Source organism: Polypterus senegalus, chromosome 2 (assembly GCF_016835505.1).
Source record: "Polypterus senegalus isolate Bchr_013 chromosome 2, ASM1683550v1, whole genome shotgun sequence".
NCBI lineage: Eukaryota > Metazoa > Chordata > Cladistia > Polypteriformes > Polypteridae > Polypterus > Polypterus senegalus.
The window spans coordinates 264,818,638-264,833,559 of record NC_053155.1 but is presented as its reverse complement, the minus strand read 5'-3'; the positions used below and the strand labels follow the sequence as shown (position 1 = coordinate 264,833,559).

At 36.2% G+C, this 14,922-nt stretch overlaps 1 protein-coding gene across 1 annotated transcript in view; it reads left to right on the top strand.

Annotated features, from left to right (window-relative positions):
* rnf6 (ring finger protein (C3H2C3 type) 6) overlaps positions 1 to 12,482 on the top strand; it is a 32,270-nt gene extending 19,788 nt beyond the window's left edge. The window contains exons 3-4 of the mRNA XM_039745481.1: positions 2,375 to 2,485; positions 3,461 to 12,482. Of these exons, the coding sequence (XP_039601415.1) occupies positions 2,375 to 2,485; positions 3,461 to 5,244 (1,895 nt within the window). The 3' untranslated portion in view covers positions 5,245 to 12,482. The remainder of the gene's footprint in view (positions 1 to 2,374; positions 2,486 to 3,460) is intronic.
* Positions 12,483 to 14,922: the final 2,440 nt, after the last annotated feature.

Genomic DNA, 14,922 nt, shown 5'->3' with positions numbered 1-14,922 from the left:
CCTTGACGAGTTTTGTGGCTGAATGTCATAATAACTTTCACATAATGTACAGTCATTAAGAACAATGTATTTTATTCAGGACCCAAGTCTGTGTCACTGAATGTCATTTTCAGAGGGGTAATCCATTGTATTTGGGTCTTGATTTCCTCTTGTTTGAATGACCCAGCAACCCGTTGAAATACATTGTGAAGAATTGTATCTGTCCTGTGTTCATTTTGTAAGCATCTGACAGAAGCTCTGCTACATCTGGGGAAATGAGAAGCAGATGGGATGGAGAGGCACATTAAATATAAAATTGATATAGAAGACTGTCTGCATTCTTTTAAAATTTAGATTCATTTTGCAAGCAACTTACAGGGGCATGCATTTCTACAGCAAAGGCTCGGTTGTGGAAATAATTGTCCCCTCTGTGGAAAGGGATGGAGGTGCACCGTAGATATGAACGTTCTATAAAAGACTGCCTGAAAGGCATATTAAAGACATTACGCACTATTTTAATGCTGTAAAATACAATTAGAGGCAGACTAAATAAAGATTTGGGAAGTCACCCCGCATATTGTGGAGAGTAGTCACAAAGGACTGACACTTGTCTTTCTAAGTGTAAAACAACAGAAACAACCATTGAAATTGAATGAGATTGGTTTTATATTAAGGCGGCAGGAAGTAGGGTGAGGTCATCAGGATGGGATGGTAGCGAGAAAGCTTTACTTATTCATCTGTGGGTCTGTAGGGAGAAAGAAAAGGCCTTAATACTCATCAGCAACCATTTTTCTGATGTTTTAAAACCACATATTGGACCCTTTGGCTGTGTCCTAAGCGAACATGTGTGACACTACTCATTGCTCATTTTGCAAGGGAGCACGGCAGATAATGATTGATCATTGAATGCTTTCTACAAGTTTTTTTTTTTACGATAGGATAATGAGACCCTCTGGGAAAATAAGATCCCTAATTTAAAGAGGTGGTCATGAAAGTCATGGAGTTTTTTTGGCTATTTCATTTACATGGTTTTAATCATATTTTACTAAATCTTATTTTCCATGTTTCTTTGTTAATGAGCTCCTGTTGAAGAATTTATTGGTCACAGAACATATACTGACCACACCAAAACAACTGAAGTAACAACTAACAAAGTGCCATTTATCAGTACCATTTTAAAAAAGTTTACCATCCGCCATCAAACACAGAGCACCCCAATAAAACAACAATAACATGTAATATACCTGCAACTTTAAAATGCAGACCATGACATTGCTGTGCCGAGAGGAAACAGCTGCTGTGTATGCATATTTACTGATGGACAGGCTGGCATTTTGCGCACAGCATGCATTAAATCAAAAGGAAAACGTCACGCAAAGATGCACAAACACAAGGAGATCCATGAAAATCGCACCTTAGTATGCGTGCGTCACGTCAGACCGAACAAGTGAATTCAATGGGGCACAGATATCTTCATAACTGGGGATTTGCATGAGGAGCAGATGAATGTCAAATGTTTTGCATGTCTTCCTTGCGTTTTGATGACCTTTCCATCATTTTGATCCCTTCATACATTATCTGGAACAAGCCTAACCAGCCTCTCCTTGAAATTTACCATTTGGAATACGCGACTGCAAAGTCAGAAATATCTCCAGGTCTGACGTAATTTTTGCCGCGCACGCATGGACAAGTCCAGTGTAAACCAGCCTTCAGTGGAATGTGGCTCAAGGATCTCCAAAGAGGACAAAATGTACTAATATTTTAATAGCACATCCACTCAAAAACAAAAAATTTTTAAAAAATGGCCTTTGCAACTGTTACAATATAATTAGTTTAAAGTTTCAGTTATTTTAATTTGCCACTGGCAATCTAAGTGCAAGAGATAGTAGCCAAAAACAATTTTTGGTCGCAATTCCAACCATTTTATTCAGTCTGAAGCCCTGAAACACGAAAAGAAATTTTGTGATTTAGGAATTTTTCAGTACTTAACCAGTTATTTGATATTGTACAATCCTGCAATCAAATGTCTTTTGTGTCCCAATCTGTTAGCTGTCATTGTACCAAGTTTAGATGCCCTATCCCATAAGCATTTCAAAATTGTAATGTATTGGACAAGGTGTCCCTCTTTTTGAAAACATGCATCCCTTTTTGGAAAAATGTAGTCTCTTGCACCTAAATAATCTTTCACATCAAGCATTACATAAACAGTTATAATTTTTATATTGTTTAAATAACAATATAAGTGTTTATTTATTCACAAATTAGAAAATGATAGGATCATTCAGGACACTTGCATTAATGGGTTGCATTAATCAACATTTACAAAAACTCTAAAGCTTCTTTTGTCACAACACACTTTTTAAATTGGGCTTACCTTTGTCTTTTATTTACACAGGGGAAATTACAGCAGAGGAGCTGCGGCAACGACTAGATGGTGCAAAGGAGCGCCTGTCCTCCCAGCCTGGTATCGAAAGTAATGAAACATTAGAAGAAAATTTGAATAGGGGTGAGGCATTTTAACAGTCCTTTAATCATCTCTCAAAGGATGCACTATATTTAAAGGCTTTTAAATTGGCTAGAATTGGTTACATTTGGACTGTAATTATTCGTGTTCTTAAATAATTCAGAAGGGCCAGACCTATTTGTGAATGGTCAAGAAAAGTGACCCATGAGCTATGTTTTATCCAAGCCGTAATACTTTTAATATAGATTTTTCCCAGTATTCAATTTAAATAAAACTTAATAGAACTGTATTTATGTTGCTTTTCACTAGGTACAACACTCAAATGCTAGGAATTTATTTAATTAGAAAATACATGTATTGATTTTTTAATACATAGTTTTATGATATAATGCGTACTTTGCTCTTATTGAATTACTATTTATGCGGATCTAAGGATTTGTTTATGAAGGCAATTTCCTCAAAAAAAGACTCCTGTTATTTAGTGTACAAAAGACATTGTGGATGTGGTATTTGAAATGTAGGGTTAAGTTTAACTCCTGTGGTTACACTACATGTATAGCCCCCTTTTAATAAAGGTTTTTTTTTTTATTTTTATTACTTTAATCATATGCCAAAGGCACTCTTGCATAAGATGCATGTGCCTGGAATGTGGAGAAGCAGGTTTTGGGGTGGAACCTTTAGTTGGCGTGTATCTTTTCTGATTCTTTATGCCTGGGAAACCATTTCCTTCCTTAGCTGCATCTGTTTTTGTGCTAATTTTGATTTTTGTGACATTCAAATTTCAAAATATTTACAGGATTCTATACCCTATAACTACTGCAGGTTTAACTGTTCGGAAAGCACTAATTAGAATCTACATTTTATATATAAAGAGTAGTCAAATAAATCATTTTAAATGGACTGTTGTCAGCATTGATCTATAAAGACATCATTTGTCAATGAAACACATGGAGATAGCAATCAGGAAGCACATTTTGATTTTACTTGACACTTATTTTTTTTTTCTTCCATTTCCAGGTTCAGATGTTTCTGGTGAAAATTCCAATGGAGATTCATTGCTAGAGTGGCTGAACACATTTCGACGCACAGGAAACGCTACTCGTAGTGGACAAAGTGGAAATCAGACCTGGCGGGCTGTAAGCAGAACAAACCCTAATAGTGGAGAGTTTCGCTTTAGCTTGGAGATCAATATTAATCATGACCAGCAGGACCACAGCTATGATTCTGGTAGTGAACAGGCAACTGAAAGAGCCACTTTGCTGGGCTCTGCCCGTCGAGGAACTGAGAGCAGAAGATCACAAAGGTCAATAGTTAATTCCTCAAGGCGCACAAGGAACAGTGTCTCCAGGCTCAGTCCAGGTCCGCAGGCAACAGGCTCTAATGTAAGAATGAGGAGTACAAACAGAACATCATCAGAGAATGCACCCTCTGCTACTGAGCAGCGAATACCAAGGAATAGTAGAAGAGGTAGAAACAGGAGTGCCTTGTACCTAAACACTGCTCAGAGGACTGAAGAGCAGCCAAGAAGACAAGAATGTCCCGTTGTCACACAAGATGATCATCAAGGAGATACTTCTCTGACATCAGAAGATAGGAGTAACAGAAGTAGAAACAGAACAAGGATTAATGCAACGTCTGTAGGAGAAAATCCAGCCCCACGCAGGCAATCACGAACCTCTGCATCCAGAAGAAGCCGTTCCCCTCTCCGCAGATCAGGCAGTGAGACATCTTATGCTGTCCAAGGTGATGTGGAAATGGATGCACTGTCTGAAATGATACCTAACAGATTGGATAGAACTGAAACTGTGAATGAAGAGAGAGAACAGGCAAATGGAAGCTCTGTTTTGCGAACAGCCTCTTCTGGAGTTGCCTCAGAGGTTGTTTCGGAGGAAGCTGAAATAAATAGCTCCTCTGCTGGCAGTGTAAGGAGACATCCAACCATAATGCTGGATCTTCAAGTTAGACGCATCCGTCCTGGAGAAAACCGAGATAGGGATAGCATTGCTAACAGAACAAGATCAAGGGTCCGCATGGCTGAAAACACTGTGACCTTTGAGAGTGACAGTGGTGGTTTCCGCCGTACCATTTCCCGGTCAGAGCGAGCAGGAATACGAACCTATGTCAGCACCATTCGTATACCTTTACGTCGCATATCTGAGACTGGGTTAGGGGAGCCATCCTCAGTGGCTCTAAGGTCCATTCTTCGTCAAATAATGACAGGTTTTGGAGAACTTAGCTCTCTGATGGAGACAGAAGCAGATTCAGATGTCAATTCCAGTACTCTGTCATTGGGAAACAGTCCTGAAGCCGCATCATTTCAGATCCACTCTAATGTCAGTAATGCATCTAGTGTGTCTCTAGAAAGTAGGCAGACAAATGAAGACGTTGAAGAGCCACATAGAATCAGTCGAGGTTTACAGTCGGTGGGACATAACTCTGAAAACAGAGAGAACAGACAGTCTAGCAGAGATACAAACAATCTTGTTGAAAATGGTACATTACCCATCCTTCGCCTTGCCCATTTCTTTTTGCTCAATGATGAGGACGATGATGAACACCCAAGGGGGTTAACCAAAGAGCAAATTGACAACTTATCAACCAGAAACTATGGGGAAGGAAATATGGAAGCTGAACTCAGCAAAACATGCAGTGTTTGCATTAATGAATATGCAGCAGGGAACAAACTGAGACGCTTGCCTTGTGCCCATGAGTTTCACATTCACTGTATTGACCGGTGGTTGTCCGAGAATTCCACGTGCCCCATTTGTCGCCAGCCTGTGCTTGGTTCTCGCCAAACCTGAATGTAAATAAGCAAACTGTTTCCCTTGAAGAATCTAACGTTTTGTAAATAAGCTTTAATGTTTTAAATACAGTATAAAATCATTGTTATGTGCGGACCGTAGAACCAAATAAGTAACTAAAGCTATATTTTTTTAGACATTTTTTTTTTCTTGCTTTGGTGTGTTTTCCTTTTTGTTAAGCACTTTCTTGATAGAGGCATCATTGTACAATAAGTAAAAATGCATTTTTGCAGTATTGAGTTCTTTCCCAAAGAAACGGGAAGCTTGCACATAAATCTTGTTGACAAATTTATCCTGAGGAGAAGCCAAGTTATCTGTTATTGTTATTAACTCCTGTTCATCATTGTTATAAAGACACATACTCTATAGTAGGAATTTAAATATGTAAGGCCTTTCCCTTTGACAACTATAACCTCTCACTAAATCAGTTTTTAATTGTTTTAAGGTAATCTAAAGCAGTTTAAGTCCCTTGTGTAATTAGTTGTTTTAATAACATCAGAACTAATGCAGGTCAAAGCTTTTCTTTGCAATTTAACTTATTTCTTTTAATATGATAATTATCAAATTGATGTTACTACTTCCAGTTGTTTTGGTTTTTTCTCATTTTGTTTAGTTTCATGTTAATTGTTGTTTTGTTTCATTAGTTCTTGGAGATTAGTTTCTTTTCAGAAACCATTATTGTTATTGGGTTGTTTTCTATAATTTTGGGTAAGTTAGAAATTAAAAATTTCTGTATATGGCAGGCAGTTAGTCATCACAGTGCCTATAAATAGTATTCATCCCTTGGACATTTTCCCATTTTATTATTGTTCAACATTGAATCCCAGAGAATTTAATATGGCCATTTTGAGATTGATTAACAGAAAAGTAATCTTATGTCATAGTGAAAACAGATTTCTGCAAGATGTTCAAAGTAATTATAAATATAAACTACAAAATAATTAATCGCATCAGTATTCACCTGCATCAGATCAGTGGCTTTAGGCTTTGGATTGTTGTATTGCTGGAAAATCTCCTCCCAAGGTGCAGTTTTTTTGCAGACTGTACCATGCTATCCTCTGGCATTTTTTTCTTTTGTGTTTTGCTGCATTTATTTTACCCTTGACCCTCGCAAGCCTTCCCAAGCTGCAGAGAATCATCCCCACAGCATGATGCTGCCACTACCAATATGCTTCATGGGGGGGATGGTAAGACACTTATATGCAAAGCAACCTACAAAAGAGGTCAACATAATCAAATAAACATCATCCTATTTTGAGACAAGTGTTACAGGACAAAGTTACAAACTTGATCAAGTGATGCGTCCCTTAAGCTTTGTTTGTTTTTGATTATGTGCGGTGTTAAGCTTGCGCCAATATTGCCATTTAGCCTTCTGTCCAAAAAGCTCAATTTTTGTCTTATCATGCCATAGAACCTTCTTCCATCTGACTTCAGAATCTCCCATGTGCCTTCTAGGAAATTCTAGCCGAGACATCATAAAGCTGTGACTGGTAAAGCACTTGGGCAACAGCTGTTGTCTGCACTGTCTTTCCAATAAGAGCCACTGTAGCTTGTCCTTCAGAGTTATCTTAGGTCTCTTGTGGCATCTCTCAATAGTCGTCTTTTTGCACCATCATTTATTTTTGTATACAAATTGCTCTATTCAGATTTACAGCTATGCCACACTCCTTTTTTTTTTTTTTCTTTCTTTCATAAAGATGATGTAACTAGATTCCAAGAGATATTCAGTGACTTGGATATTTTCATGTACCCATCCTGATTTATACTTTTCAATCACTCTTTCAAAGAATTGCTTGGAGTGTTCCTTTGTCTTCATTGTGTAAGTAAGTCCATGATACTGACTTGCCCCAAGTTGGACTTTCCAGATAAGGTGTATTTATACTACAATCAGGCAGTGAAATTCTATTGAACTTATAAGTGACTTATAAATCCTTTTAGCTACACTAGTGATGATTTAGGTGTGTCATATTCAAAGGGTGAATACGTACAGGATCATATTCATAACTGATTTACACCACACCTTTTTCTGTTGATTAGTGTGGAAAAAAAGCTAAATTCATTCCACAGTGGTTCATTGTTGTGTAAAAGAGTTTCTTAAATTATGCGTTGTGGGTTGCAAGTTACTGTTATATTTAATGTGAATAGTTTGCTTATTTATGTTTTGAGAATTGGGTTACACTGGTTTGGTGCATTTTGATTATACAGTCAACATTGCTCTGATGTTCTTCCTTTATCCACACTCTGATGATCAGAGATTCTCCCAACTGTCCATCCCACAGATCTGCCAATTGGCAGAGATTTGCCAAGGGGGAAGTAAACCCCAGCTTGCTTTGATGGTTGTCTGTGAATTTCCAAGGGGGACCTCTGCCTTTTCTGACATCCATCAAGGAATTAATGGGTCTTGAAGACATGAAGAAGAGCATGATTGGATTGGAACAAAAAAGTTTAAGAACCCCTGTTTCAAAACAATAAAATGCAAAAAAGTTAAGGGCATGAGTACTTTATATAGGCACTGTATTTATATTTGGATTTTAAGTATTTTAGGCCTTTCTCTTTGATAATTATAATCTCAACACAAGTCCCTTTTTAATTGTTTTAAAGCAGTCATCTAAAGCAGTTCAAGTCCCTTCGTTTATTTTAATAACATCAAAACTAATGCAGTTCAAGCTTTCCCTTGCAATTTAATTCAATTCTTTTGATCTGATATAAATTGATTTTAAAAATTTCATTGTTTTGTTTCATGTTAATTATTTTGTTTCATTGGTTTTTGGTAATTCATTTCAAAAATCATCATTGCTGTAGGGTTGTTTATATAGGGTAAGTCTTTAAATCCAAATAAAATCTGTATATGGCAGGCTATTAGGCATTAATACAGTATCATTTTTCCTTTACCTTGTTAACTTAAAGTTTGTTTGTAATACAGCCACCTTATTATTTTACATGGAAACAATGAGAGATGATTTGGATGAAATAGGAAGTTTCATGATATCTTTGGTTACTTTTGTAGTAACTTTTTCTTCACTATGTGAACCTTGTTATAAGCCACCAATAAATGAAACTGACATTTACTAATGAAACCATCCACAAAACAGGAAATAAAGGTTTGGTTTAAACAGATCAACTAAAAGTCCATGTTAATATTTAATTCATACTGTTTTTGGATGTCAGCTTTTTTGTTCAATGTACATAGTGTCATTCACATTACATTCATTGTACAAATCTCTGGTTGATTCTGTTTCTCTTTTCTGATATCTTTCACTGTGTGTCACATGTCATGGATTTCCTCTTGTCGCCCCATGCAGGTTCCTGCCATGCTCATGCCATAGCTTCTTTGTTTTCATCAGTTACAACAGGGGATAGGCGGGTTAAGATAAATGAGTGAAAGTTTATTTTTCATTTGCTGCTCCCAACTTCATGTTAATCACAATGTTTAAATCTGAATATCTCATGCTTCAAGACCCTTGCTTGATGTTTCTAAAACATGTTTCCCCAAAACTTTTAACACTATATTTCTTTTTTTGTCAGATTGTAACTGCTGGCACTGGGGAATGTCTATGCACCTTACAGCATGAAGTGGGTTATAGGTGGTTTTGGAAGATGAGGGGGATAAACTGTGACAATGACAGTTTTTAAAGTGCTCTAATAACATAATGTACTTTTTGTCACACTGGTAGTATTTCTGGCCTGAAGCCCTTGATAGTGGAAATGCAATACACACTCAAGCCCAGTGTCAAGGGTTTGTAGTCTTTACTTGCTAAATATTTTTTTAAAAAGCTGCTCTGACAAAATGGATTTGTTGTATGGTATGTTTCCCATTGCTAGAACTAAAAGAAATCCAATCTGGACATTTTTTTGTTGCTGTACTTCCTTTTTTTTGGGGAAAAAGTTCTTTTGGCTAAATACAGTACATAATCAAATTTATTTATGAATAAAAAGGGTAGCTTGTCACAAATAAAATACATTGTAGTGTTGGGGTAAAATCTTTCAGCAGGGTCTGTCCAGTTCTTATTTATTAATAACCTCTCAGTAGTTAAATGTAACTTATCTATCACTGCTTGCATCTTTTAAATTTAATATTGCTGATGTTTTTTACTGAACATTTGCTGGGCGGAATGCAGCAGGTGTAAACCAAACTGCATGCATGTGAATGCAAATATAAAAGTGCTAGTTTAGCATAAACAAATAGCGTTGGGATTTGGAGGACATCCTGAACACCAAAACAGCAACGAAAATACCTGGGAAAACCTAAAACGATGTTGATTAATGTTATTGGCCTTCACAATAACTGCTAAGTACAAACTGCACAACGAGTCCTGTAGAAAGTTTCACAGTCAGTGCAACAGCACAGCTAAAATTGGACAAGTGGTGCACATCACAGAGGTGCACAAGCAGCGTTCGTAAACTGCTAAATCTAGTAGGCTAAAACTGTCTGGCTATCATTTTGTAACACAGAGAACATCCAACAAAAATGTAGTAATGACCAAACTTATCGAAGACTTGAAAATAAATTTCTCATCTGCATCATTTCAGAGCCTTGTGCCAACTGCCTTATCGAATGTGTAAGTTTGTCAAACCCCAGCTGTTGTGCAACACCATTGTGGTTTTTTTTTTTTAGTTACAGGTTTGTACTTAAAATGATAGATTTAAAGTAACAGATACATTTTTCTACCAAAGTAAAAACATATGTTTTAAGAACACATAAAATGCCATTTCTGTAATTCTAGCACTGGTAGCAGTCTGTGGAATTGAACCAGTAGATGTATCACACAAAATGTGCGAAGTTCAGTGCTGTGATGTGTGCTATCTCTTGTACCGATACACTAAATAAAACAGTCCAAAACCATCCTGTAGACGCTCCGGTACTAATAATTGTCAACAGTTCGTTCCAAAATCCTTTTGCCTTTCTCTGGTAAAATATTCCACTGTCTGTTGAATATACTTTCCTAATAATCCTAATTTAACATACAAATTGGCACATGTATCAAAGTGTACTGAAATTTGGCTTAGAAGACTAGATTTGCATTTTTATAACTTATAGACTTAGCAAGTAGAACTGGAAGAATGAATAAAAGATTGCAAAATTAATCTTTGCAGAAGAACAATTGAAACTTTCACAAGAAGGTGTGAAGTGAAGACTGTGGTCTCTCTTCCACCTTTCCTACCTACATTTCCTTTTGGAAGTGCCACATTAGGGTGATACAGGTGAAGTTCAGTGTGAGGAAACTGACATTTTTATAAGCGGTGAAAGTAACAGGAATACATTTTGTGAAATAATCTAGTCTGAGCAGCTCTAATGTACATTTGATCTCCCCGCTGGTTATGAGTGTTGAGGTTGCTTTGCAGTATGTGTTGAAAAAATGTGATTAGGTGTTTAATTAAAAGCTACAATATCTGCACATTCAAGTGAATCAAATGTTAATGCAATGAGAGAGCTGATGTATTAAACGTTAGAAACATTTAAAAAAATCTATATTTATAGTATAGTTAAGTACAATAGAAATGCACCAATTGTTTGTATCCTAAATAAAATACTGGCTTTAAAAGAAACTCACATTTTCTTTTTTAACGGAGCTTCAAAGCAGCAAGTGATCAATTTTAAAATGGATGTTGACACAACTGTTCAGCAAAAATGATTTCTGTTTTTTAGGCTATTTTTACAATCTGTTTACAGTTTGGATTGAAGCAGTGGGGAAAATGAATATGTGTGAGTGTGTTTAATGTTAGGTTTCTGGTGTACGGATTCCTGAACCGTTTATTGGATTTTGACACACAAAGGGAAAGGTTTGAATGCTCACTTCCTGGAATTATTATATTAATTACTGCTAATGTTTTCATTGACAATTTTTAGGGCTCAGAGTATTGTAACATTTTGTTGTTAGAATGTCAAGACTGATATATTTCTGTTCTTCCAGTACAATTCTTTCTCATTTTCTTATCCCATGAACCTTTTTTTTCTGTCCATAAATATTTTTATGGTTAGTTTCTGACAATGTCCATTTGTTTTATCAGTTTTAGAATATTTTGTCTATTGCCTTGTTACATGCATGTTTCATTTTGAAAATATGTACTGTGTATATTTTTACAGAAGGGCTTTTATAGATGCTCTTGGGTTATTTAACTGCTTATTTTTGAATTTCAGATAATTACTTAGTGTTACAACACCTTATTTCTGTATTTTAATTACAGCCTTGTAAAGGAAGCATTTGTGTTTGTTTAATTAGCCAGCATATTTATATTCTTCATCCTCCCGATGTTGCCACAATTCTAAGTAAATGAGGACTTTTTGCGGCTTTTTTTTTTTTGCTATAAATAATTGTCTTCCTCAAAGAATCAAACTAATAGTGAATTCTTTCAGAATATTTTTAGTCAGCCACTTGGGGGGGAAAAATGCAGAGGTTAATGTTGTCACTTATTTAGCTGTTCTGTGATATTAACTGTTCTAATTAAGGCAGAAAAATCTGACTTCAGAAACTAAAATAATGAATAAAGCGGATGTGATCTATGAACAAAGTATCCATCTCAAATTTCCTTTAATCACTTTTTAATTTTGTAGTATTTTTGATTCTGAGTAAGTAATTGGTTTTGGATCAAAAGCCTAAAGTGATCCCCTGTGTTCAAAGCCTATTGCTGCACATTCCCACTTGAGATTTTTGTTCCTATTCTTTCTTAGTGTTAATGAAGTGCCACAAGATGGCAGTCAGTACCTGCATTATGTCAGTAAGCATCTCCATTCGCATGAAGAGTAATGTAAGGAGGCAGTAGATTTTTTATTTTTTTTTTTATTATAAATAAGGCCTGTTTAATTCCATTTACATTTTAACTGTTTAAAATGGCGTTTGTTTGGGATTATTTATTTATGTTTAAAATAAACTTTCACTGTATTTGTCAATATAAACAAACTGCTTTCACTGTATTCAATCAAAAGAAATTTGAATTGTTCTGCATCAATCATATAATTCTGTAATTAATTAATTAATTGTGAGGAGTAAAAAAAATCAGGGAAATGCTGAAGCTCTGTCCAAGTCAATATCTGAACATTTTGTAAATCGGGTTATTCCTCAACATGAATAAGATGTGTTACTTTGAAACTTTGGGACATGTATCAAATGCTAATTTAAGGAGATACACATGTAAAATGTTCTGTATGGATTCTCTTGTTCTTTTAAAAAAGAATATATGCTATTTTGATTGCCTGTTGTGGCTCTTTTGCTTCAGTGCTCATTACATTATTAAACCTCCTCTGGTTGCGTGTTAGCCTTTATTTTGTTAATGTTACTTATGCCTGCTGTTATAAAATTGGTATCCTGAAATAGAAGGTTGTTAGATGCTTAAGTTAAAGATGGAATTTCAAATGTATTGATTTCATTCTTGAAACATACTAGTAAATACCATATCTTCATACTACTTAAAAACTCTTTTTGTTTGACTGATGTCCCCTTTATGGCTGGCTTCTGCAGGAATAGGCTCCATGTCCGTGCCACTATCACCAGGACAAAGAGCATCCAACAGATTTTTTTTTTTTGTTTGTTTTTCATTTTTGAAGTTTTCATTTTATTATTGACTGTAGAAGCAACTTGAACTATTTAGGTTTATATTTAAATACTCTTCAAGCATGTTTATATGGTTGTGGAACTGAGACATTTATTCTTGATTGTGTTTCTTAAGGACGTGGACAAATTTGTTGGTACCCCTCCTCAAAAAAAGAAACACAATTGTATAAAAAAAATTGCTGACATAAGTAATTGGTATCCATCATTGGTTATTCCATCCATCCATTATCCAACCCGCTATATCCGAAGTACAGGGTCACGGGGGTCTGCTGGAGCAAATCCCAGCCAACACAGGGTGCAAGGCAGGAAAAACACCCCAGGCAGGGCACACACACACCAGGATCGCCAATTGAGTTTTGACTCGACAGAATATTTCAAATAATAACACAAATGCAAATGGCATGGATATAAATGATGGAGACCTAATATTTTGTTGCACAACATTTAGACAAATAAGCGATTCCTGTAGCTCTCAGTGCTAACAGGTAGTTTGACCCACTTATCCTGACCAAACTGCTCCAACTGTGTTAGGTTTGAAGGGTGTCTTCTCCAGACTGCATGCTTCACTTCTTTCTGTAGACGTGCCATAGGATTCAAAACCAGGCTTACAGAAGGCCACTTCGGAATAGCCAAATGTTTTGTTTCTAGCTATTAATGGGTACTTTTAGCTGTGCGTTTTGGGTCAGAGCTTTCTGACATTGGGCAGTACATTTCACTCCAGGGTGTCTTGATAGTCTTGGAATTTTGTTGTACCCTGTACAGACTCAAGGCACCCTGTGCCAGATGCAGCAAAGCAGCCCCAAAACATAATGGAGCCTTCTCCATGTTTCACAGTAAGCATGGAGTTCATTTCTTTGGCAGTTTCATTTTGTCTTCAGTGGACAGAGCTGATGTGACTTAACAAAATGCTCCAATTTTGTCTCATCTGTTCAAAGGACATTCTCCCAGAAGCATTGTACCTTGTCAATATGTCTTTTAGCAAACTGCTGTCTGGCTTTTTTATGTTTCTCTTCCAACAGTGGAGTCCTCCTGGGTCTTCTTCCATTGAGTCCATTATCGTTCAGAAAGCAATGGAGGGTGCAATCAGACAGTGATGGACCTTGATGCTGGAGTTCAGCTTGTTTCTCTTTGGAAGCTGTCCTTGACTTTTTGTCTACCATTCTCACTGTCTGTCTGCCTATTCTGGGGTCGATTTTCCTCTTACTGCTGCGTCCAGGGAGGTTGGCCACAGCCCCATAGACCTTAAACATAGCACAAGTAACACGTTATGTCTATTTCACTCTTGCTTTGCTTTATTTGATCACATTTGAAGGCATAGATTGGGACAGTTACTTGTCATTTAATCACTTTTCACAAGGCATGCTGCACTTTTTCAGCGAGCTGTAAGGGTTCTAACAAATCTGTCCACATCTGTAAGTACCTGTATTTTTGAAGTTAACTTTTTTCCATAATTACACGTTGCTAGCTGTTATTTCAGTCACTTGCTGTATGTAAAACTATATTTAAAAAAACAAAACTTGAATGGCTTGCAGAATAATCTTGAGTGAATACAAAGTGAAACAAATGACTTAAAACACACCTAGCTTACTTCTGCAGCTAGTCCAAAAAATATGGAATTTATTGGGCAGAATCCCACAGTCTGTTTCACTAAGAAGTTTTCAGGCATGTAGGTCTCTAGATAAAAAAAAAAAAAAGCTTGAAAGTTCAGAACCAAGAAGACAACCTCATTAAAACTACAATTGATTATTTATTTAATGAAGCTGCAGTGTGATTACCTGCTTAGTTAACTGTCAGTGGTTTCACTTTATTAAAATATTAACTTCAGGGCTGATCTAAGTGCTGCTAGCCATAGCTTTAAAATGTCAGGATTATTAAAGTAGTCAACGTGATGTTAGGACATGTGCATTAAATTTTAAAAATTCATATCTTAAGTATGCACATTTTAATACAGTGCTAACCATAGTGACATTTTCTTGTTTGCTCTTTTTAAATATGTTGCAGCTCCATCTGACTCCATTGCGTCTTTCAGATTATTTACTGTATGCTTATGTTAAAAAGCCATCTGTGCTACAAACTGAGAAGGAAACTTAATTATATCTTTGGAAAGTACAGAGCAGAAAATTTGCCT